General features: G+C 39.3%; 1 protein-coding gene across 6 annotated transcripts in view; it reads right to left on the bottom strand.

The window, feature by feature from the left end:
- Positions 1 to 689: 689 nt before the first annotated feature.
- Positions 690 to 22876, bottom strand: part of NXPH1 (neurexophilin 1) — a 243655-nt gene continuing 221468 nt past the window's right edge. For all 6 annotated transcript variants that reach the window (XM_030550660.1, XM_030550659.1, XM_030550658.1 and 3 more), the window contains one exon: positions 690 to 2610. In XM_030550660.1, the coding sequence (XP_030406520.1) occupies positions 1849 to 2610 (762 nt within the window). In that variant the 3' untranslated portion in view covers positions 690 to 1848. The remainder of the gene's footprint in view (positions 2611 to 22876) is intronic.

The following is a 22876-nucleotide window of genomic DNA, read 5'->3' as shown; positions in this document are numbered from 1 at the left end:
AAGTAGTCTCTGATTTCTCACTTCTTGGACCTTTGAATCTCCAGAGCATTAGAGAAGTACATGTCTGAGCTTTGGAAAGGCTTCTCTTTGTTTCCTGCATAGACTTTTCTCAGCACAGCTTTGGCAGCCATCTAGGAGCGAAGGACAAAATTCATGTGTGGGTGGGCACAAATGTTAATCGTAAGAGAAATGAAAGGGAATCTGAGATCCTTTTAATGCAGCCTTCAGTTAGGTGTAAACATACCAGTTAAGTTATTATGGTTAGATAGCTGGAAGCTGGGGGTAAAGTGTGCCACTATACACAAAAATGATATATAATCAACTGCTTTACTATTAGAGGAATAAAACTCTTCCACTACATACAAGGAGGTCTGTGCCTACTCTAGGTTATAATTAAGGCAAAGGCAGACTTGTGCACACACAGAGAGAACAACTTTTCCCACTTTTAAATTGGTAAATTGCTTTCATTTATGACTAATAATAATTTAGGTCCTGCTCCTGCAAATTGTTCTTTGAGGGATGGCTCCCACTGAAGTCAAAAAGGCCCTATGATGACGTTGAGATCTGCCTGCGTGCTACAGCTTGGGATAATTCTGCACAAATTTGAAGATGTGAGATTGAAAACCATGATGGAATTTGAGCGTAGTCTTCCTGTTGGACCATTTAAACCACCATCTACACAGTACATATTGAAACTCAACTTTAAGTATTTTATTTTTATGTACAGTTCATTTTTGTCTGGAAATAAAATATCTAAATACAGACAGACTGTAATGTTTATATGTATAGCTCTCAACAATACTTTAGCTGAATAAATGCTTTGCATGTAATTCTGTCTTTTTAATGGAGTTTACAGCTACATTGATAAAATGGATTCCTCATTTCCTTGATTGTTTTAACCAATAACAAGCAGAGAGACAATTACAAGTTAATATTAATAAGCAGCTCAAATAACACTGGTTAAACTATGTACAATACAAACCATTCATACAAATGAAGACTAGGATATTGAATTTGTTACAATATTTGTAATAAAGATAAGACAGCCACTTATAACTTACATGTTGTCTATCAGACATTTTCCTTCTTGCAGAACAGTTGGAGAGTTTCTAAGTAGCTCAGCTGGTCTCAACTCTGCCAATTTAAATGTTCGGTGAAGAAATATGAGACCATAACGTCTGCCCACATGTAAATTCCAAATGTCTGCTCATCTTTACTAGTAATAGGCTCCCTCCACAGAAAAAGAGCCACCTAACGCCACCTTGAATGTGCCTACTGTATACTGGAAAAAAAGTCACTATGCTTTGCTGTGTTCATATAATAAGGAATACTGAACTCTAGACACACATTTTTCCCCATTTTAACAAGCATTTACTCCTATAGTATTATTTACCAGTACAGCTAATCTAAGCAGTAGAATGCATGAGTGGGAATATTGATTGGCATGTATTCAAGACTTTAAAGGAGATTTCCATAACAGTTTGTGTTAGAAACCATTCTCTGTCTAGTTAATCCTTTTGGCTTGATGATAGGTTATCCTGAAACATTACGTATCAGACAAAGAAAGCCCTGTTAACAGGAATCTTAATAGGTGTGAGCTGAAAAGAATGTGTGTCTGTATGGTTTTATTCGATTCCATAGTGATTTACAACTAGACTGATACATGGAGCTGACTGGGCAGAAATTACATTAGATTGTTTTCCACTAACATATTTGCAGCCATTTGACAGCAGCAGCAGAGTGTAGACACATTCCAGGCAATAGGGGTGGCCTTCTTCTTTGAGGTAACAGCCCTGTCATATGACCTTTTTTATTCCTCAGGCTTCAGTCTCAGACACATGTTCATTCTCAACCTGAAGGGAAGTAGGGCGTGTCACTGTGGTAGTTGTAATCAGGACACACCTTCTGTACTAGTTTATAATCTGTACTATAAAAGGAAATGTAAATACAGATTACTTTAAAGGGCTTGGAGCAGAGCCATGACACATGACTTTGGGTCTGCTCCTGATAACATGTTTTTGAAGGGTCATAGTTGCAGAGTGTGTTCTTGGTGGCCTTGTCAACCTTTTCATATTCGATGCGACAGTTAAAGGACTTGGAATCTTTGGCATCAATCACTGTTTGTTGTGCCAAGTCAAATTCCACTATTTTGGTTGGGGGCACCAGGCTCACAGATACATTCCCTTGGCCAGTGGAATTGTGCCTGAAATAAACGCTAAACGTCCCATTGCCATGATCAACAATTTTCCCAGTTATTAAAAGGTTTAACTTCACAGTTTTGATGTTCGAATGAAAGTCGCCCCAGCCAAACATTTTCTTAAATTTCCCAGTCTTGACAATGGGCCGTCTCTTTGCTCTGGGTCGAGGCTCTTGAAGATCTGTGGAGTTCCTCAGCCAATCCCAGAGATCTTGCTCAGAATACGTTTCTGGGGCATCATATTGCAGGTCCAAATCTGTATCATTTTCTTTGCCATGAAAAGTCTGTGATAGCAGTCGGCTGATGGACAAGTCTTTGCTGCTTTCTGTCCATATGTGCTTTAGTGTGGATTTGGAGTTGCCTGATTTTAGAAGTTCTGATTTGCCGCCATTTGTTAAATTTGCACATGTGACCTGGGGGAAAAAAAAGATCAGATTGAGGTAGGTACCTACAAAACCCATTGTTCCCACCTGAGGCCAAAGCGTTTGGAGTTCAGAATTAAACAGAGTTAAAATTAGTTTTAAAGATGAGCTGAAGGATATACTCTATACTCAAAGTAAAACAGAACAGAAAGATAATTTGTGTTGTCTTTCCAAGGGGTCATAATCTATTTCTCTTTAACACAGACAATGCCCTTCTGAATTAATCCATAAGGCCCCATCAAATCCCAGCTCAAAACCTACTTCTAATGTAAAGTCAGCAAGCAGTCCAACAACCAGTGGTTGTTTGTGTGTGCCAGTTGAGGATAGCTGATTTTTCTGATTTAAAAAAAAAATTAAGATGCTGTTGAACCATCACAACCAAGTTGTACAATAGTGAGCACGTGCAGTAGCAAGTGTGTGTAAGCATGTGATCTTATTTTCAATACCCACATACTCCCTTCTTCCCCCACTTTTCTCTTTGGTTTGTCACATTCACTGGTTGTGCCTTGGCTTGAATTGAATTTACATACTCTTTAAGGAAAAGACTGTCTCTTACCATGCCATGGCTCTCACTTTACTGGGGTGGTTATCGCATTGAAGGAGTAATAACAATGTATCTATGCTGCTGCAACCTCCTACTGTGTTAATGTGCATTAGAAGTCTGCACCTGTATAAATGCAGTTCTTCCACTGCAAATGCCCCTTGTCTGAATAATCCTTATGTGTTTATACAGTAACTAGCACATTTGGGGTCGCTGATCCTGATCCTGGTGATGGGCTAGGATCCTGGTGCTCACTTCTGATTTATAGCTTATGTTCCTAAAGCTCACACTTCAGGTTTTCAGCCATCTACCTTCAGGGGTTAAGAAAGGATTCCCCTCACACATTTGTTCTGAGCCTTTTTTATCACCTTCCTCTGAAGCATCAGGGATGGCCATGGCTGGAGATGGGACATTAGAAAGCCAGGGCCAGTTCTCTGAGGTGGCACTGAGCATTCTCTGTCTCAGGGGCTTGGCTGGCTAGTTCTTGTTTGCATGCACAGCGTCTAACTGATTGCCATATGCGGGGTCAGGAAGGCATGTCAGACTGGCAATGACTTGGGGGTGGAGGGACTGCCTTTTCTCCAGTGTGTGGGTGCAGGTCACTTGCCAGGATTATCTGGGTATACTGCACTTAATCATTTGCCTGCCATTGCAGGGCCTCAGGAATTGGGGTGCTTTGGTCCCTTCTATTCTCTGCATGTTGCACATAACCATCTAGTCTCTTGTAACACTTTGGTCTAATTTCAGTTGTTGGGTTTAGTGTGTGGGTTTTGGGAGGTGGTAGTGGCCTGTGATAGGAGGTCAGACTACATGATCTGGTGGTCCCTTCTGGCCTTAAAACTCTTTGACTAATTGGGGCTTCTAGGCTATACTACAATTTTAATAATAGAGAATAATAAAGGGCTTGATCACGGCTTTTCTACGAGCCTTGCTTTAATGTCAGGCAGCACATTGCTGTGCTATCCCTGGACTGACTTGAGCAGTCACATTTCTTTTGGTCCCCCTGCTTCTACAGAGAAGGAATATGCTGTGCTGGTTCTATATCCAGCATAACGTATGCTCCCAAAGGCAGTGGTACAGCTGTGCCACCCAATACACTCAGAAGAAGCAAAGCCAAGGCTCTGCCCAAGACCTGTATGAAAAGTGGATGCAATGGTTCTGCAAAGGGGGTGCCTGATATCCCTGCACCACTGTGCAGCCCAAGTCATAGTTCACAAGTGAATTATACAAGACAGAAATCCAAGTGATGTTTGACTCCTAAAGTGAAGATTACAAAAGTGAAACTATCTAAGTGAAATGAACAGTCCAAAAATACAGATCAAAGTTTTATAAAATCATGGAACCTTTGTCCTGAAATCCTGAGGAATCTAAAAACATCAGGGCCAATTTTTTCACATCTGTCAGCACCTGGAGCAAAAAGACCTAAGCTAGTCATGTTCATTTTTCCATTCTAGCTTTAAAAATAAAGTACACATTGTCATACTTTCTGAAGGGTAAGCTGACCAGTCTTGGTTTGTAAGTGGACTGTCACTGCTCTTAACTCCTTTGCCTGGCTACAATGATCATCACAGCAGCCCTGGCTGGTAATTTCATCATATGGGTGTTTTAAGAGCCATCCCATTATCCTGTTTGCCTTTATTAATGCCTCCTCCCTTTATCAAAATGAACTGGACATATCCCCACTCCCTGAAACTCAGTGCAAACAAGATAACATGTATAGCGTGAAGCCTTCTTGCTGGTGCAATCTAGAGATATTTGTAAAGAAAGGCAGTGAATATAACAAAGATATTTCCATGTCCTGATGAACATGGAATTGAACTGTGTTGCTGACCAGATTTCTCTTTCCAGGATAGTTGCGCCCCCTCCCAGACATGCTACATGGAATACTGAACATCCTGAAGGGATGACCGGTATGATGACAGCCTTTTTAAAAAAAAAAAAAGAAGTCAGTCAGTGTGTTAGCAGAATAGCACCAATGCCTTTCAAGTTGGGGTGGGGACAGGGCCAAGAGAATAAATAAATAGAATGTGCTCTTTATTTAGGATTTATCCCTTGGATGATTTTTCCATCTTTTGAATGGCAGGAAGGATAAATACCACCTAGCATTTGATAGGTGGTTTGTATCTGTGTCTTAGCATCAACGCAGTGAGCAAGGAGAGAGGCTGTAATGAAATGCTCTGATGGAGCACTGGTTAATGAAGCAGCCATGAAGATATCATGGGGAGAGAGACTTAGAACATAATTTTGCAGAGGCTTATGAGGAGTAAGAGCAAAGTAAGAGAAATGTGGTTAAAAGAAGAAATGTGCCAGTCTGAATCTAAGCAGTTCACTAGCAGATTTAGTATGCCTGCAATCTGAAGGTAGGAAATAAACTGCTTATTGTCATATTTTACTCTCCTCGCAGCTTACTTTTTCTTCTCCTTCCTTTTTTTCAAAAAACATTTGTGTTTCAGTGAGTTACATTTCAAAGGATTAAATAGCAAATTCCCACATAACAGGATGTAACACTATAAAACTCATTTAAAAGAAAAGCCATTTTTTTTAGACCACATAAAACCAAGCACCCTGGAGAAGAAGTGAATATTTCTGAAATACTTGCTGTCGGCTACAAATCATGAGTGTTTTAAAAGCTAGTATATCTCAAGTTTAAATGGAAGTTTCAGATTCCAAGCAAGACACATTGTTTCATATCTGACCTAACAAATACAATTGATTGTTACTCTCATTGATTTTGTAATAGTTTAAGAGCTTCTTGTCACGCAGTTGGCCCTGAGACCTCTGTTTGTGATTTTCTATTTGGGTAACTGGCCGCATTCATGATTAAAGACCTGCTCCTGCCCTACTTTGTCAGGCATCTGAGCAAAGAGTCTGACTAAACAGTACAAGAGCACCCAAAAGGGCTAACAATACAATTCATTGCTCAAAGTAGTATTATTTGCAAAATGATAGTATCTTGTTTTCAGCCCTATAGCTTTTTCCCATACTACTACTGTGTTGTGTTATAACTATACATATATTCCCCCCAGATGTGCATACCATGTAGTACATAGTTTGGCTAACACAGGATATATTTTATGATTTTGTTATATCTGTGTTCACATCTACCCAGCCATCTCAAAACCATCACAAAAACTGTAATATAATTGTAAGAAAAACATCCAAACCTATGACATTTTGCATGTTTCCTGAGTTAAAACTATTGGACTTGAAAATGGTCCTATTTTAGCATAAAAATATCATGAAAACAGGACCAATTTCCAATACTCAATTAAATGGAAAAAAATATTAAGTATTTCAATTTGTTGTGAATATGTCTTCATCCCTAGAGCATGTACACACAGTTCAAAAATACACGTACTATACCATCCATTTTGCTTTCTCTTCCCCACATCTCACTGAATATATATCAGGTGCCATTTAATTCTTGATATGTTCTGCACTGGATTGTTTACCATACTGCAGTAGAGTTCAATGGGACTCCTCTCACATGAAAAGTTACTTGGGTAAGTTTTTGCAGGATGGGAGATTTGTAGTATTCCATATAATTAGCATTGGGCCTACATAAACATCGCAATAAGTGTCAAAAATTATTTGGGTTGTACTATACACAACATTTCCAAAATCTGTACTATGATTTAAGTTTCTATCAACAGAATCTCTTTGGACTGTCTCTTACTATAGGTTTATATAGTTCCTAGCACAAAGGAGCTCTGATTTTCGTTGAGAGCTTTAGGCACAACCATAATACAAATAGTAATAGGGAAAGTATGAAATGCTGACAGGTATACCTACTACAATGCATGTCATTAATGAAGTAAATATCTGATTTTTTTCTTCAACAAAGAAATGCTTCCTGAAATTTTTAAATGATTACAATGGTGGGGGGTTCATGTGTTCAGAAGGGAACTACAACAAAGTGGGCCCTGATCCAAAGCCCACTGAGATCACTGAAAGACTCACAATGAGTACAATGGGCCTTGGTTCAGGCCTTTTAGATGGAGAATGCATATTTCCTCTAGACAGAGGAAATCACACTATCATCTGGCCACCCTTTTCCCATGAATAATGACAAATTGCTGTTCAATATATTTTTTGTAATTTTAGACAGTGCTCTTACTGAAAATAATATACAGAGTTTATATTATGGAGACAATGTATATTTTCATGACTATAGAATTGATTTGTATGTCCAGTTTCACTGAGTTTCAACAAAACGCTCCAGTCTTTGTCCGATCCTTTTAGAGACTGAAGACATTTTCACAGTGACATTAGATATCACTGATTAGACATTAACTTCATTAGATGTGTTTTTCATGAGTATTATTGTCTCACTTAAGACTCCTTAAGAGAGGGCAACTCATTTACCTCAAAGCCTTTGGGGTTCAATTTAAAGACATCCCTCATGAACCTATTATCTACTATAGGCCAAACCTGGATGCTTGAGATCAGATGGTTTTTTAAAAAAATCCAAGTGGTACAAAATGGCTCTTGATTTCTTAGTCTTTCATTCTACTGTAGGTCTATTACAGTTCATTATATATAATTACAGTATTGGTTTAGAAATTATGTATTTATTCCTCTGAGTGTATGAATACTTGAGGGCAAATGAAATGTAAACAAACAATCTAATACTCAAGGTAGGAAATTTCTCTCTTCAGGTAAATAACTAATCAAAAAAACTCAAGTTAATTTTGGCTGGCAAACTGTGGTAGGAATTTGTCAGCTCAATGTTTGCATTTTCACTGTGTAGAGCAACACAGAATTCTGACTCCTTGGCCAGATGCCTCAGGTACTTTGCCAGTACAGGAATGTGAAAACAACGTAGGTCTAAATGGCACTCGAATGACAAGACACAAGCACTCAGAATTCTCACCTAGATCCAGTGTCCACCCATAAACATTATTGTTTGTTTATTGGTTGATGGGAAGATCTGAAGATTTAGGACTTTGTTGTACTTTGATCAGCTTAGTAGTAGTGGCTCAGCCTAGAGCCATATGAGTAGTATAGGGCCATACTACTGGGTAAGAGAAAGTGCTGAATTTTATTGTTTACTATGAATATATATTACACAGTGAGTAGTTGGCACACAATTCCAAATTATAATTTAAACAAAGAAATTGACATTAGAATTTGATGGAGAGATGATTATAACAGATGGAATGAAATACAGAAGAGGCCTTGTGATGCATTACAAATTAATATTTTTAAAGCAGAGGAAAAACACCTTGAAACAAAAGGCCCTGCTGATTAATATTTCACATACAGAGTCCTATCTTTTTATTTATAAGCCTTTCCTGCTAAATGACCAGATGGGTGGAGGCGCATGTGTTGACTGTACATTATCGAATTATGCAGCCTCAGAGAGTATTCTCGACTGAATTTTTTTAATGCCATAAGTGAGCAAGGGCATCCATTAAGCATCCCATTCCCCATCTTCTGATGATATTCAGTCAAGTAGCTGCATGAGACTATGCACATTACTTATCCATAAACAAGGAAGATGATTCCACCAACAGTTTCAATTTAATGGCACACTGCAGAAGAAACTACCTCAGTTAGTTACACCAGGCTGAGGTTCCAGTTCTCAATGCACATGAACAGCTGAATCCACTAGAACATCCTCTGCTGTTGATGTCACTGCACATTCCCGGGAAACAAAACAAAGGGCACATTTCTTGTTCTTCTCATGTCAACACTGATCAATAGGATCCCTAAGAAACAATGATGCAGAAGGTGTCTAAACTCTAAGACCCAGATCCTCATTTGGATTAATTAATGGCATAGCTCCATTTATACCAGCTGAGGATCTGGCTCTAGAAGTTGTTTCATAGTTCTTAAGTAAATAATCAAGAGGTTAGAAAAGAAAAGGGGCTGGAAGAGAACAAGGGCTTTTTTCTCTGCCTTGATGTACCATGAGAAGAAAACACAAGAATGAGGGGAAATGGATATTACAGCATAAAAAAATTATACTTAGGTGATAAAAGATAAAAAGAAAATGAAAATAATCTGAGACCAAAGGCTGAGGAATGCCCTCCATGCCAACTGCTGCACACTGGAAATGTGCAGTCATCCACACTAGTGAAAATATTGTCTGAGCATTGCTAACAGGGTCAGAGATATCTTGGGCAGGACCGGTCAAAGTTGTTTCCATTAAAATTGTTTTCCTATGGAAAACTGGATTTTTGATGGAACAAAATTTTTTGCAGACCACATCTGCTTTGTGCAGAAAGTTTTTGGTTTTCATCAAAAAAATCTGACATACGGTATTAATGTAGATGGTCATGTAAAGAAGTTATTTCCACCCTTAAATATCCCTAAAGATCTTTTAAAATATGGTCCCAAGTGACTATTACAGGTATAACGTCCTATAATATAATAAAAAAATCACTGATTAAGTAAAAATACATTTACAATTGTTTTTATGGAACGATTTTACAGAGAGCGTTAATAACTTTTCAATTTAAGGGACAAACCGTCCCCACTAAATTCAGTGGTAAAATTCCCACAGCAGCGGAAGAGCTAGAAAAGTGTCTGATGTTGTGTAGTTTGTTTTCATTTTCTTGCATGATAAAATAATTATGTCAGAATGTATGTTGTTTGGCTTGTAGACCATGTCATTTCTCTTTCAGTTTAGAAGACATTATGCCATCATGTGCAATATAATAGTCTGTAAACTGATAGAAAACTGAGTTACAATACACAGAGTACTTCTTCACATTATGATTTTATAGCTCTTCATTTTTGCCTTAGAAGTGTGAGAAATTCAGCCAGAATGGTTCTAATGGCTGAGGTGCAAGTGAATTTATAAAGATTTGGAGGAGGATTGAAATGTAACTGTATGAAATATCCTATTAACTCTTGCCCTCCGTTTTACATTTTTAGAAAGAATTTAAACTAAACCCTTGAAGCCTGGTGCCTATGTCATCATTAAAGATTTTTCACTTCAGTGGATTATGACTTTTGAAAATTCACACCAGCTCCATTCAGCAGGGGATTAAATTTTCATGGAATAAATTAAAGTGGGTTAAAATGTCTAACAGAGTTTTAAGACCACTGCTTTATACAAGCATCACAGAGTTCTGTTAACTTTCAAATGAAACTCTAGCTAGGTAAATAACTTTTGTCAAGGATCTATTGCTCTCATTCCTCACTCCTGTAAGTCCTCTTTTATTAATATTGGCTTGCCATTTTCTGCATACATGCAGAAAGAAATATTAAATAAAATGAGAATATAGCTGAAAGGCCACAGAGCAATATTTTAATAAAAATCTGCACTGAAGTCTGATTATATATATATAGATATATAGATATAGATATAGATATATAAAAAAAAGATTATCTTCTTGAACACGGTGTGTATATATGTATGTGTATAGATAGATAGATAGAAATAGATATACTGTGTTCAAGAAGATGGTCTTTTTCAAATAAGTGAATAACCACATAGGTAGGCTGAACAAGGTGAAAGAGACTCTACGGCTGTCAAGAAAATAGCAGTTCTTTGCTGTCTGACCTGAGCAGGTGACAGTATTCTAAAGGGCAAAACACTGTCCTCCAGTAACATATTACTAATTACCCACATCCAGCTGAAAATTCTTCATTGTTAAACTTTTCCATGAATCAATAAAATTAAAAAGCTCCCATATTAATATCAATGTGAATAGTCCATTACTGCTGTTTGTGAGTTAATGTGAGTAGTCTATTACTGCACCATATTTTTTGTAGAGAAACATTAGAATATTCATATAACTAAACCGCTTGATAAGTGGATTATTCATAGTTGCATGAAGTAGCACAAAACTGCTATTTGATAAGATTACAGTAGCCACTAATGCTGATAGAACGTGTCATTTTCATGTCAAGGATATTGAGAGCCAAATTTTAAAAAATAGTCACCTAAATTGTGCAACCATCATAGGCATGCACACAAGAGGTAGCTCTATGGCTAGCACACGTATTCCTGTAATAAATAATCATCTGTTTTCATTTGCAGTTACCTATTGTATACAAATAGATGTATAGATGTATACAATTTCAAAGGCACAAAGGACAGTTGTATGCCCAACTTCCAATGAAGTTCAATTCTATGTGCTTTCTAAAATGTCTCCCTTGGGGCATGGGCGGGGAGTTCTATGGGCCCATAGCGTCCAGGCACTAGGAATATTCCTGGACCGGGGGTCCTGCTCTAGCAAAGTTTCCTCCTTCTCCCCCACCCCATCCCTGCCTGCCACTCCTGGGCCATTTATAACAGCCTAGGGGCTCCCGCTGCCACCCAGCAGCTCAGCCGGGCTGAGCGGCTTCCAGCATGCTTGCTCCACGTGTCTGCCAGCACATTCTTGCAGCCTGTGAGGGGTGGGGGGGCTGTGCTGTTGCACATTGCTCCTGCTCCGAATGCCCCTGTGGCCAATGGGAAGCGGTGGGGGCAGTGCCTGGGGACAGCAGCACATGGAGACCTCCCAGCCTGCCCTGCCCAGGCGCTGCTGCCAGAAGGGGTGCCCCAGGTAAGCACTGAACCCCTTATCCACTTCTGGAGCCTGCACCCACACCCCCTCCTCACACACACCCTCTGGCCCACAAATTTCCTTCTACACCTCCACCCCACACCCCTTCTTACCCCCAAATACCCTTCCAGAACTTGCACCCCTCACCCCCTCCTCCACCAACACCCCCAGCCCCAGCCCAGAGCCTGCACCCAGCACCCAAACATCCTCTCAGAGCCTGCACCCACACACCCCCACCCAAACTCCCTCTCAGATCCTGCACCCTGCACCTCTCCTGCACCCCATTCCCCTGCCTCAGCCCAATTCCTGCACCCCAGACCTCCTCCCCCTACCCAAACTCCCTCACACAGCCTTAGGCAAGTGGGGGCAGAATTTGGGGGGCAGAGTTTGGGAAGGCGGGCTCTGGGCGTTCTGGGCATCACCAAAATTTCTACAAACCTGCCACCTCTGCCTTTGGGTGTACACAATACTCTCGCGACATTGTCTTGTGAACACTATCAGCACAGTCTTCCAATCCTTGAGGATGTAATGAGGAGGGTCAATTTTTTTCTTTGCTAAGTATGTTTGCTTTCTACTTGCTCAGTTGCTGTGTAGATGTCAAAATCTAGCAAAACCCCACTGAAAGAACATGAGTGCTGTTTCTTTAATGCCATAACAAGAAGCCAAGCAGCAGAGGGGCAGAACCTCTACTGTGAAGCAGAGACATGAGTAGCTTCAGGGATACTAAAACCTCTTGTGTTAGAATATTGGTCTTTCTGTGATTCTTCACTATTATCACATGACACTCATCCAGTAAATGTATCAAAGAGATAAGGGACAGTACCCAGTGTCATTAGATACATGTACATGCATCATGTAATCTAATAACATTTGTCTGGCAAAGTACTTATTCACATTAAATTATCCTTAAACTTTAACAGGTAAATGTTTAGGCTAATGGTATTTTTCTCATTATCAGTCTAAGTGGATGTTGTGGAAGAAAGTTCAGTAGCAGCCTAACTAAATAAAACAGGTTGATGCCATACAGTAGAATGCTGCTGTAGATGCATGCTATTTGTTTTATGCACCGCAGTACTCTCTTCCTACAATAGTGTCATACCTAATTAAAATTGAAAATTAGTAGCCAGCAGTATTAATCAAATTCAATATGCAGTTCTTGGCTCTTGAGAGCGATGGTACAATTGCTGGTGCCATCAATGAGGTCATTAATTTAAATCTAGATGAGTAAAAAGGCCTTAGGGCATTGACACATAAGTTGAAGGAGGTTGTTCTATGAAAAATTGTTCCCAATGAAAGGAAAAACTTAAGGAGAAATATATGAACATTATCTTAACACATCCAGCTACTGGACAGTAAGTATAATTGTCAGGGTTGCTGTGTGGAGGTCAGTGGTTATGTCACTGCAACATAACAGATTTGATACAGGGCTTTTCATTCTCAAGTTATCCCAAAGTGGTTGGCAATGAGTTAAATACTGTTTATTTAATGTCTGTGTTGGCAAATACCACAGTCATTGTATACTTGTAAACTTGTGCCAAGCACAGCTCATGTGTCCAGAGAATCTGGGAATGAGATTTTATCAGAGCCTGAGCACAAGTTTCATAAGTTCTTCATATTTTCTCTTTTAAATTCTGCAGATTTCCAAATGTCTGATCTGCAGTTACTTCAGTTGTACTCAGCTGCTGTGAAGAACAACAGGGGGAGACTTCTTGAGCCCTGCTCTTACACATGAAGCAGCTGAACACAACATGGCCCAAGGAATCTTGGTCCAGAGGAGTAAATTAAAGAGGAGTGCCCAGTCCTAGGTGCTTCCTCCAAATGACTGGTGGCTGAAAGATTATATATTTTTCAACAAATGTTGTTTCTGTCCTAATAAAGTAGTGGTGTCTTCACTCTTCATTTTTTCTATTAGAAAGAAGGAAAAACAGAGTGGGAAAGGGGACGGTAATCTGGTATTCAAACCTGACTTCACAGGGGCTACTCATATGTGTAAAACAAATTGGGATTTGTTTGGCCTTTTCATGCAGGCCAATATTTGGTTTATTGGGAAACCCACAAAATGTGTGGGATTTAGAGGCTTAACTGAACCTTAGAAAACCACAGGCATCCATAAAATTAAGCTGGAATTCTCACAAGACAAGGCTTTGAGATTAGAGCATATTGGGAAGATCTGAAAATACTTTCCTGTGGAATAGCAGTTCCACCTGGAACCAGGAAGTGCAGGGGTCCTCAAATGAAAAAGAAGGAGAAAATAGAATTTTTGGAACAATAAAAACAAAAAAACCAACTTCATGTTTGAGTTCTGAGCTGTGGTTTAAGTTGATTTTTATTTGACCACAAATCATTTTGACCATCTCCGGTTTGGCCGTATTGAAGTCATTTGGGCAAATTCTGTCTAGGCTTACAGCTGTGCAGCCACTTATACCCAGGGGATTCCACAGCAGTGAATGACGCCAGATTTTGGCTGATTGCCTTTAAGAGAATAAACATTCAAGTTACCTCATCAAAAATGGATGAAGACCATAATCTATTGATATATTCCTATATCTGTCCAAAAGCAAAAAGTATCTTTTCATGGTCTCATCTGCTATAGTTCTGTGGCTGAGCAGCGATGGAAAACAAAATAACTTGAGCAAGAAAATTTCATTTGTTACCTGCCAACCACTGATGCAAAACATAGCTTTGAAAAAATACTAAAAACCTCACTCTAAGACTTATAGTTCCATTACAATATATTTTCTAAACAACATTCAATGAGCTGATAAAAGCATTTCATTTAAATATCCATGCTTAGCTGTTCCATTTTGCCTGGTGGGAAGAAAGCTGCTATTGTCTCTTTCATAATCCATAGTTAATGGTATATATTATTATTTATATTATGTGAGAGCTTAGAGGCACCAACTGAGATCAGGACCCTATTGTGCTAGTAACTGCAAAATACATAGCATTAAACAGTGTCTGCCCTAAGGCATTTACAGTCTAAACAGACAAGACAGAGAAAGGGTTGAAGGACAATCCTAGGAGTGACTTGCCCTAAGTCACACAGTGGGACAGTGCAGAGTGAGGCATAGACCCCAGATCTCCTGACTCCCAATCCAATGCTTTACCCAATAGATCACACTCTCTTGTTCATTCATGGAAAATAAGTTTGTTAAATTATTTGGCAGAGGTATAAAACCAGATTAAATGAACTGAAAAGGCCACAAGTTTTTCTGGTAACACAAAGCCAGCCCAGAGGCAAGTTGTGGCAATAAAAAGAGCAGAAAACCAGCCAGTGCAGCCACAAGCTGCTCATTTAGCTCACACCCTGGGAATCTCTGACTTCAGTTTTCAGGGATTTTACCCCTGCTGAAAGCCGTGCCAAGAGCAGTAGTTGCCAACACCATTTGCCCTCCCTCAAAGTCAATCCCCTCAGGGTGTAGTGGGCCTTGCTTGCTCATGGGGGTGCCATTTGCAAACCCCTCCACCCATGGTTTCCACTGGATTGTCATGTAATTAATCAAACTTGAATTTGATTTCTGCAAATATAGACAAAAGACTAAATCTTGCTCACTCTGCTCACATAACTAACTTCACTGACTTTTAAATAATCACACGAATTAGGTGAGCATGATTAAGCTCAGAGTTCTTTAACTTAATCTTCTATTTTTAAAGCAGGTCAATTTAAAAAGTTTTTCCATTTCTGGCTTTTATTTTTTTTACCTGTATGGGTCAAGTCCAGTGCCCACTTAAGTCAAGGAAAAGACTCTAGTTGAATTCATTGGGCACTGAAGGGAACTCTATTTCTAAAGAGAATATTTGTCTCAAACTTCTAGAATCAAACATTTCAAAAAACTTTTCCGATCATGTGTCTTTCCCTTGTGAAATTTAAAATGTGGACCGCAACCTGCCATTATCAACAGACACAAAAGATTCAGAATCCTGGAATAATACTGTTTAACAAAGCTATTTGGTTTCTTGTAAATTAATCTTTTTCACAGTATTCAACTTCCTAAATAAAGTGGCTCAAAACCGAAACCAAATTCATTATCTTAGATAAACTTGATCAGTGGCAATATGGATAAAAACCGGATCTTAAAAAACAGTATCTATTATAAGAAATAAAGCAAAGCTGTGACTTTTTGATACAGTAAAGAACAAGTTAAGTATACATGTATCTAAGCATCATTAACCAGTTAACAGTTTCTTATGGATATGACAGTTGAGTGGGTAGGTTCATATCCCCAAGGAGTGTGTATGTGAATGTATATACACACACATACACCTTGGGGATATGAACCTACCCACTCAAGTGTCATATCCATAAGAAACTGTTTTCACTAGGTTAATACCAATTTAACTATGATTACACACAACAATACGCTACCTGGTGGCTGGTAATGTTAAGTACAGTCAGAGAAAACATATTTACCAAGCATGAGTTTTGTAAGAATGTTATTGCATAGTTTTACTAATAAAATCTTGATTGTTTACCTGTTGAGCTCAGGGTAGACCAATATTTGAAACTATAAGAAACCCATCACAATGGTATATATGATTAAATGAAAGCCTGAAAGCTGCCAGTATTTATCTAAGAACAATATGAGTCAGGGAGGGAAACTGTGAGCCCAGGACAATATTCAGGAATGACTAAAAGAAAATTGCTTCTCTGTGCTTCATACGGAAACCTGAAACTTCACATGGAGGCAAAAGCATTATGTTGTTAATGATATGTAAAACTTTTGTAATAAAAACCAACACAAGACAAATCTCAAGTTGTTTGGGATTTTCCTGGCATTTAGGAGGTGGGAACTTTAGACAAACTGAAACCAACAAATGTTCACTGAGCCTCCTAAGAACTGTAACTGCCAAGATTCACAAGTTCTGTTTCTGATGAGAGAACTGTCAGTAAAACAGCCTAATCCCATAATCCCTTGATGACTGGAACTGCCATTGGCTTCAAGTCAGAATTCTCATCTGGAGGTCTTGGAAGACTAGGCCCAGTTTTTCAGACTTGGACACCTGTAGTAAGACAGCTGTATCCACATCTAGTCTGAAAATATCAACCAAAGATTTTAATTAACACTGGCATTTCTGAGCTGATTCCTGTTGACAGTGTATGGTTAAAAACAACACTGCATAGTGGAGGATGTGGCATGGATGTTTGATAATGATTTAGAGACCCTTAGTTCTAGGTTACCAGTTCAAATACAGCAAAGGTCAATAGTGATCAACAGTCTATTGGTTGATGGGTAGTAGTATATGTGAACTCAATTAGTAATCATAGTCCATTTCCTAATAGACACTTTCTGTATCACAAACACCAAATTGCCAGTGGATGCTCTTCCTGGTAATCTGTTTAGAGAGAGAAAGAACTGGCACTGAGATTGCCACTCATTCAAGAGTACATTAAGAATTATCATTTCATGGTTGAAGCACATGTTGGAAATTTGCCCTGCTACTGCCAGAGCTTTTCCTGTTTGTGAACTGACCTGAAGATGCGGGAGGTCAAATTATTACAGGTCTAAGGTGATGATTGCATTTAAAGATTATTTTAAGTGACCTGCAATTCAGGTGAGCCCAACCTAAAATTGCAAATAGGCATTTTTTATAATTAAATAGGTGAGACCCGATCCTCAGTTAGTGTAAACTGTAATATTTGTGGGTTCTTATGAAGGAGACTTAGACAAAGCTGAGGGAGATACTTATTATTAGATATAAGACCTAGACTATCCGCAAAGTCTGACTGCTGTCTGTGAGACTCTCTGTATCACGGCATCGCCTTGTGCTCTGTCAGACTAGATGGAGCTCACTCCCAAGTATGGCTCTTTAAAAGATTTCCTCACAGCTCTCCTTTCCAAAAAAAATGAAGAAACATAATACACAACAGTATACATACAGGTAAAGAAACCTAATAATGCACTAACAATTTTCTATTAGTCTTTGAGGTGCCTGCTCAGTTTCACGGAACTTCATGTCATTGCTTCAGTCTCTACATTGTGATTTTAAGTAACTCCCATGCTTTTCCATCTCTGAAGACTTGAACTCCTCCTTCCTATCTCATGTCTTGTCTCCTTGTCTTCCCTTTAGCCTGGGATTTGTTGAAGGTGTCTCCTATTCCATCTGTACATCAGTCTCTCAGCAATGACAATCTCATAGGACCTAAAAGCCAACTCTTGAGAGATCTCTGCCTTTTTTGACCAAGTTTTTCCATCATAGATAAGGGCATGATCATGTTGCTGCAAACGCTCAAATTCTCATGACCCCCTGTCATATTAAACCTTTAGTTTAACAGTTTTGTTTGTCAGGTTTTTTATACATAGTCAAGTCATTTTTATCAGTTACATCAATTTCTATAAAATTAGGCATTTTTGTTTTTAGTTTTCTACTGAATAGAACCTCTGTTGGTGGCAACCCATCAGCTTATCATGGGATGCATAACCAAGGCATCTTGAGTAAAAGTAGAGAGGTTATTTTACCTGGCACTGATGCTACTGTTGCTGGACTACTGTGTCCAGTTCTGGTCCCCACAATTCAAGAAGGATATTGGCAAACTTGAGATGGTTCAGAGAAGAGCCACAAAGATGATTAAAGGATAAGAAAAGATGCTTTATATTGATAGATGCAAGGAGCCCAATATATTTAGCTTAATGTAGCAGGGTGGACACCCACTCCTGCCGGGAGGGGCTTAAAATAGCCCTAGGAAAGGGTTGTGGCAGGAGAAAGCAGCCACTGGACTGATTGGGGCAAGCAGGCAGAACTGCAGCCACACCCCAAACAGAGCCCAGCTGGTCCCTATAAGAGGCTGCGAGCCAGGAGTCCAAACAGTCTCTCTCTAGCTGTAGAGGAAAATGGGCCTGGCTACAGGGAGCTAGAGACAAGGTACTGGGAGTGGAGCAGGGCTGGAGGAAGGCCAAGGGAACTGGGGAGCTCCAGCCTGGAAACCCCCCAGGCTGTGACCTAGTACAAGGCCAAACAGGTACTGCGGTTGTAGGGGACAGCCCAAGGCTAGACAGAGATAGCAGGCCCAAACTCCCCTTGCCAGTGATCAGTGGCATACACTGCAGTCTCCCCCAGAGAATGGGCTAGTTGGTGACTGGCAGTAGCCTTACACTGAGGCAAGGTGGGGATGGGGGTGGGGGTTCCCCTGGGTGGGGAGGCCCCTAGACTGAGGGGTTACTGCCAGAGGAGCAGCACCCCAGGGGTCCTGGGAGCGGCATGGGGGCCAGCAGTAAGGTGGATCGATCACTGGCCTGCAGAGGGTGCTCCAGAAGCTGGATGAGCTAATTCCTGACAGAGACCAGCAGGAGGCGCAGCAGGGTTGAGTCTGCATGTGTACACTTAATAAAGAGAATGTTAAGGTGTTACTTGAATTCAGTCTACAAAGTATCTACACAGGGAACAAATATTTAATAGTGGGCTCCTCAGTCTAGCAGAGAAAGGTATATCACAATCTAATGGCTGGAAGTTGAAGCTAGACTAATTCAGAATGCAAATAAACCATATTTTTTTAATGGTGCAAGTAATTAACCATTAGAACACTTCACTAAGGATCAGGGAGGATTCTCCATCACTGACATTTTTAAAATCACGATTATATGTTTTTCTAAAAGAGAGTCTCTAGGAATTTTTTCAGGGAAGTTGTATGGCCTGTGTTATATCGGAGGTTAGACCAGATGATTACAATGGTTCCTTCTGGCCTTGGAATCTGATGCTTGTTCCTTCTAGCCTATGTATATCCTGAGATCCAGTGGAAAAATTCTGTAGATATTCCACTGCAGATAATCTACTAGTGATCAAAAGTCCACTTTGCCTGTACTTGTCAATATTCCTTGATCTAAAAATGGATTTTAAAGGGCAAATAAATGGAATCAAGATTATTTTGATTCTCTTTGACTTAATTTGGACATTAATAGATTTTTACCAATTTAAAATGCTTTATCTTTCCCATTTTAGCAGAAGATAGAAGGTTAAAGGAATAAAATACAAGCACCAGGTTAAAGTCCTTGCATTCAAATGCATATCCTCATTTTATAACACAGTGATTTCAACAAGACCTTCAAAATTATTCTTCCCCTCTGTCTCCTTGACTGCATCATTTCTAGAAAGAAATCTAGGCATCTTTAGTAAATGCAACTAATTTTAAATCTATAATATGCCTTTCTTCAGTTTTTCTGAACCATGGTTTCCCCTGATCTGATCCAATTACTCCTTCGTGTTACAAAGATATTGTAAAACAGCCACTGTTTCTCAAAGACATGTCTCTGGCTCTAAATACATGACCTCAGAAGTTAATTCAGATTCCCTCTGCTTTGACTGCTTAGCCTTACAGAGCACATAGTCTACTCTTACCTCAAATTTAAATAATAATAAGAGATCAACCAGAATTTAGGAACTAGGAAATTGATGTCCTCTCACAAATGGCCCGCAGAAGCTGGTACATAGTTCAGGTTTTAGTATTTTCATATATGTTAGTAAATAATGTTCCATTACATACATGTATGTGTGAGACATCTAACCCCAACATAGGCATCAGAAGGTTTAAAGGGAGCCTGAGAATGCCATTAACCTCACTGATTGCACCTAGGGAGGGTATGCTCATGTGAAGAGGAGGGGATGGACTTAAAAAGGAGAGAGAAGGTCAGTTGGGAGAAGAGATCCAGGGGAGAGGATGTAGTGAGCTCCCTCTCTCTGAGGAGGGGCCTATTAGAAGGACAATAAGTCTTGAAGGGCAGGAAGCTGACAGTTTGTTCCTGAAGCCTGATGGAAAATCAGGAGCTGCTGAGGGATGAAGACCTGCCTGAAACCAGGAGAAAGTGGAGAACTGGGTCAGCCCTAGACTATGCGGTGAGGTGAGACACAAGAACCTGAGGACAGATAGGAGGTCTTTTCATTGTAATTGAGGCTCACCTAGGAGGAAGAGGGGTGGCCAGCTGAGCCTGATTGGGGCTGAAGATTCAGTTGTCTTTATATTTCTATTGGGCATCTTAAAGAACTCTGTGGCCCTGTAAAGAAAGGGTCAGACTCTTTAAGATGTGTTGGCCAGAGGATCCAGCCACCTCTATAGCCAGAATAGGCCAAAGAATCCAAGAGGGAAACTGAGACACAACTGCTGCAATGCCACATCCAGTTATGAGAGGGCATGTGCAGCAGCAACTCTGCTGCAGTGTGTACACATGATATACACATACATCAACCAACAAAAATTTCTGAAGGATCCTGTGACAGATTACTTACTATTGTCCCACAATTTACAGCATGCTACTATGTTTCTAAAAGTCTATGGATTCCTCATAGGATAGATGTTAGTTGCCCACATAGAAGGGTAAAATGGGAGTTACTTTCCTGCTGGGTCATGTAAAGACTGCTTAGATTGCAGCTCCAGCCACAAGGAAGATAGCATTGCTTTTCTACTGTTTAATTAAAAATAATTTACTGGTGTAGCCGAGACCTAAATCTGCCCGATGGTTTCTGAATCTCCCAGTCAATATCACATTATATTAAAATGTACATTATTACTTCTCTAGTCTCATCGGTATTAGGATCTTTCCTCCCTGCTTCCTGGTTGTACTGGGACTTTCTCCATTAGTAACAAAAATTACTCAAGAAGCAGGTGGTTTTTACCAGTTGTTGCTGGGTACAGAGGAAAGCCCTGACATTATATGAGAGAATGCAGTGAAACTACTATGGTTGCCCTCTTGCAGGCTGATAAGTTGGGAAGTTCATCAGGGAAACCCCAGTACCACTGTTACCCATCTCAGAATAGAGACACACTTCTCCTAGAAATAAGGTGGATGAAATTGGGGATTTTTTTTTCAATCGGAGTTTGCACAGAATTTTTCATCAGTTAATTTTGTGGGATTCTACACCTTGAAAATTTCAGAAGATGTCTCACAGCACAGCACAGCCTAAAACACCTCTGCAGCTACTCTTAGGAGAACAGTCTTTCTGACATCTACCCCCAGACTATTTGCATTATTAGGCCTTAGTTATTTGCAGGAACTTGAAATAAACCCACCATAACCCCACCTCTTTATAGAATAAATACCAATATATTCAAGAGGCAATAGTCTACAATACAAGCCAATCAGGCCACAGAACAACACAAATAAAAACGTCCTCATTTGCTTTACTGTGTAAAACAAAAAGAAAAGGATGGATTTTTTTCAATATATTGAAGAAATACAAATATTTAAATTGTATTAAATTGCATGCTAAATTTAAAAATAGCATGATAAATTATTAGAGAAGATGGAATTCACCATACTGAGGGATGAGAAAACTTTACTACTTTGCTCATATAGAGCAAATTTTCCTGAGATTCTCAAAGCATTTTATAAACATAAACCAAACTCACAACATCACTATTAGAGCGGTAACTATTCTTATTCCCATTTCGTAGATGGGCAAACCACAGCACTGAAGGTTTGTATGACTTGACCCAGGTCAACTAGTCAGTCACAGATGGAATCTAAGAGCAAATCTCATTGCTCTAAGTGCTACTCTTGCTGCCCGAGAGGCAAAACTGTAGCATCATCAAGAAATCAGTCCAAAAGATGTGACTAAGGCAGTTGTATTAGAAGCTACTCAATAAAAGTTCCAACAGAAAAGTGATCCTACCAACACAGATGGATAGTATAAAACAAGTCTGTTTATCTGGGATCAGTTTTAGGCATAGACTCCACAATACAAAGGATATTTAAAATACTAAGAAAGTCTGCTTTGATTAGTAATGCAGGGAACAAATCCAGGATTAAAAATAGAAAGTACAAACATCTAAAACTGGGTCTTGAAAATGAATGTGTATGTTGAAATTCAAAAGATGCAAAGTCATTTTTCCAATAAACTCCTTGAATTACTTATAATGAAAAATGAGACAAGACAGACAAGGGTATAACGCTTCTCAATACTGGTCTAACATTGGCAAAGTCGGCTTGAGAAAGAAAGGTTTACCGTTTTTGTGGACCTATGTGACACTTTCTGGAGAAGGAAGCCTTTTATTCAGGAAAGGAACAGATGTTTTGGCAGATAGCATAGAAAGAATCCTGTCAAAGACTATAAACTAGGCTTGAAAGGAAGAAAAAAGGATGTGGAAAAAATGTGAAGTATAAAACAAAAGAACCAAAATGACATGGATAAAATAGAAATGCACAAAACGACAAGAGCTTTGTTTAAAATAAATAAATAAATAAATGCATTCAACTCCTTGTAACTTTGTGGAAAAGTGTTTTTTTTA

Source organism: Gopherus evgoodei, chromosome 2 (assembly GCF_007399415.2).
Source record: "Gopherus evgoodei ecotype Sinaloan lineage chromosome 2, rGopEvg1_v1.p, whole genome shotgun sequence".
Taxonomy (NCBI): domain Eukaryota; kingdom Metazoa; phylum Chordata; order Testudines; family Testudinidae; genus Gopherus; species Gopherus evgoodei.
The sequence above is the reverse complement of the archived record's forward strand: the minus strand, read 5'-3'. Positions and strand labels throughout refer to the sequence as shown.